This window comes from Rhipicephalus microplus, chromosome X (assembly GCF_043290135.1).
Source record: "Rhipicephalus microplus isolate Deutch F79 chromosome X, USDA_Rmic, whole genome shotgun sequence".
Classification (NCBI taxonomy): Eukaryota; Metazoa; Arthropoda; class Arachnida; order Ixodida; family Ixodidae; genus Rhipicephalus; species Rhipicephalus microplus.
The window spans coordinates 120,632,119-120,635,552 of NC_134710.1; the positions used below are offsets into that span (position 1 = coordinate 120,632,119).

The following is a 3,434-nucleotide window of genomic DNA, read 5'->3' on the forward strand; positions in this document are numbered from 1 at the left end:
TGCCTGTGGTGCGGACGCTATGGACATAAAGCCGCTACTTGCCGAGGACCAGAGCGGTGCTTGCGATGTGGTAGCCACCATGGAAAAGACGCCATCTGTACCAACAAATCAAGATGCCTGCACTGCGGCTGGCCACATTCAGCTGATTCCGCAGACTTCGGCTCTAGCAAAGAGAGCAGCACCTGGCCACCATCAAGGCGTCGGCTCCCACCTACCTGCCTCACCGCGAGGCTCAATCAGTCTTGCGGGCAAGCCCTAGCTAGTGGTACTGAAGGTTCTCAGCTAAAACAGACCACGGGCAAGAGCTACGCCGCCGCAGTGGGAGCTCCATCCAAGATGGTGGTTAGCTCGACCCATCCAGGTCAGTCAGGCGCACAACAGCGGGGGCCCGCCGGCTGGTACTAAGCAACCGGACTCTACCGAGCCTCGTCCACCCGCGAAGACACCCTTCCAGCCCCATGTAGACCAGGAAAATGCAAACCTGAGCCTCGATCCTGTTAAGAGTGGTCGCGGACCTGCTGCCTCCTGAAAACCAGCTGCGCTCCATCTGCCTTCAGGCAGGTGGCGTACACCCCCATAGCAGCCACCATGGCTGACACTCATCTGCATGCTTTAGGCAACCACCGCCGCCACCGCCCGTGTGTGTTTCAGTGGAACGCTTATTCGCTGCGGCGGCGGCATGCAGAGCTCTCCTCACATCTCCTGGAGAGCGAGTACGATGAGATTGCTTTGCAGGAAGTGTAAGTAGCTGCGACTGACTTGCGACTTCCCGGATACATCGGCTACTAAAGTGTCACGTCGTGTACTCTAGACACGTGCCAGGACGCGCCGCGCATGGCGAGCGTACATCCCCAGGGTCAACCACGTTGTGCAGTGTACGTGTGACGAGAACTACCACATGTGAACATAAACGTGCCTGATGGCAGTGGAGGAACTCTTGAGTGTTGTGCCGTGACGTTGCGGCTCCGTGGTGTGGACACGACAGTGGTATCCGTGTATGTGTGACCTGGACAGCGGTGGGACGCCGCCATGTTGTTACAGCTCACGGCTAGATTCGGAAGCGACTACCTCATATTGGGGACATAAATGCTCATCACACCATGTGGGGGAGGAGCACCTGTTCATCTTGAGGAAGAAATCTGGTGGACGTTATTCATCAACTGGGTCTATAAGTTTTGAACACCGGATCCTTCACCTTCGTGTGAAGAACAGCACGACCGCCATGCTCCGCCATCGACGTCCCCCTGGCCAGTGAAGGGCACTGGTACGATTGGGCAACGTAGCTTGACTCCTGAGGTTCAGACCACTAGCCGATGATCATCTCGCTTTAGGCAGAAAGATACCAATGAGAAGGCGTTGCAGTACAGTCGATTGGCAAGCTTTTCGAAGACAGCTTCGAGACGTCCCAGATGATTAGAATTTCCTGAATCTGGTAGCAGCGGCAGCTCAGGCGGCAATCATCCCGACCAGGGTGCCAGAGCAGCATACTGAGCCAGACCTCCATCACTTGAACTAAAGACCCATGACGCAGCACACCGCACGCTCTTCAGACGTGTGGATGTGGTATGTCAGCGACATCCAACCGTCGCAGGTGGCAAAGCTGGCAGGGCATCTGCCACTCTCTGAGCCAGGCAAGAGGAGGCACAAAAACATGGTGCCTTCTACAATTCCTTGTCACTGGACCAATGGTGCGGCAAGCCGTCATTGTGGTGGCCATCCACTTGGGCATTGGTGAAAAAGAACTGGCAGAGCGACTGGCTGATCGCTTCTAAGAACTAGCCAATCCTGCAGCCCCCACCACCACAACTTCTTCGAAGCCACCACAAGGTCACCACCCAGACTGGACGGCGAGCCAGATTGCAGCTCTGTGTCAGGAGCCCATTTTGGCACATGGACTGAATGTTGCTCTAGCCAGAACCAAGCACCGAAGTTCTCCTAATGCCGACGTAATCACATACCAGATGCTGCGAAACCTGGATGCAGCCTCACGACAACACCTGTTGAGGACTTTTAACGAAATCTGGCAGAGTGGCACCCTACCTGAAGCTTGGCTGACCGCTGTTGTGGTGCCAATCCAAAACCTCCCCGCCCTTGTGCCGCCATCACGTCCTACAGGCCCATCTCTCTCACCTCTGCTGCCTGCAAGCTCATGGAAGTCATAGCATTGGCACGCCTAAATTGGATTGCGAGGACAAAACATTTTCTACCAGAACAGCATACGGGCTTTCGACGTCACCGATGCACAGCAGACTCGATCGCGGACGTGGTTTCTACCTTGGAGGAGGCCAAGAGCAACGACGAAGTGGCTGTTCTCGTCCTGCTGGATGACCAGAGCGCTTTTGACAGCCTGCTTCACATAGCCATAGAGAATGCTTTGAACACACTCGGCGTCGGGGGCTACTTACGTGCCTTCATCAGTGCCTTTCTGGCAGGACACACCCTCCGGGTTAGAGTATGACGCGCGCTCAGCGATCTACGCCCAGTGACAGCAGGCGTTCCACAAGGTTCTGTCCTGAGCCCCTTTTGATCAACCTGGTGCTAGCGGGGTTGCTCACCGCGATGCCCGTTGACAAGCGTTACCCCACGCAGTGCTCCTTGTGTGCCGACGATGTGGCGCTGTGGGTTATGGGGCCTAAGCGGAACTTCACGGCCATAGGGCGTTTTGTGCAATGCTCCTTAGATGCCATTGCCTCTTTCTCCAAGGCGATCGGACTGACCATGTCGCCCACGAAGACGGAGACAGTGCTGGTTCACCCCAGAGCCGCTGCACGGAGGGCCATCCGAAGGCTTGTGCTAGGTGATCGACCGATCCCGTGGAGCACGGCAGTGACGTACCTGGGGCTAAGGATCGACCACCGAATTACTTGCACACCAGCCGTTAAACTCGCCGCATTCAAGGCCACCAGGGTCGAGACTGCTGTAAACAAGCTGCTCAGCAGGGGCCAAGGGTGCACCTCGCGGCTGGCCCTAAGGCTCTACGAAGGGGCTGAAACAGCAGCGCTAACTTACGCGCTGCCAAGGAGAAGCTGGAGCGACAACCTCACATGACAATTAAGCGCTTCATGGGACTTCCCCGTCAGTCACCCATAGCTGCAACACTATGGGTGACAGAGGCCCAGACCTGGCCCCTGTCACTCTTGATGCTACGACAGGTGCCGCATCATGTGGATCGCCTTCACAGGGCCCCCGGGGGCGCTGCCCTTCTTCGGAGACTGCGGAGCCGACCAGCGTCATGGATGGCACAAATCTGCGGCCTCTATAAAGAGCTGGTCCCCGATCCTCGCAGTAATAATCAGACCCCTTAACCACATCAGTAGCCTCTGGACGTACAATTAAGACTGGACAACCTCAGGAAAAGGCGAACACCGGCGTGTGAGCTCCACCAGGCAGCCGTTGCGAAACTTCATGACAGGCTTAGGAACAGTACCTGGTGT

At 56.5% G+C, this 3,434-nt stretch overlaps 1 protein-coding gene across 1 annotated transcript; it reads left to right on the plus strand.

The window, feature by feature from the left end:
- Positions 1-2,454: 2,454 nt before the first annotated feature.
- LOC142775094 (uncharacterized) lies at positions 2,455-3,048 on the plus strand. The gene has a single exon (XM_075876418.1). The coding sequence runs from the start codon at positions 2,455-2,457 to the stop codon at positions 3,046-3,048; it is 594 nt and encodes a 197-aa protein (XP_075732533.1).
- Positions 3,049-3,434: the final 386 nt, after the last annotated feature.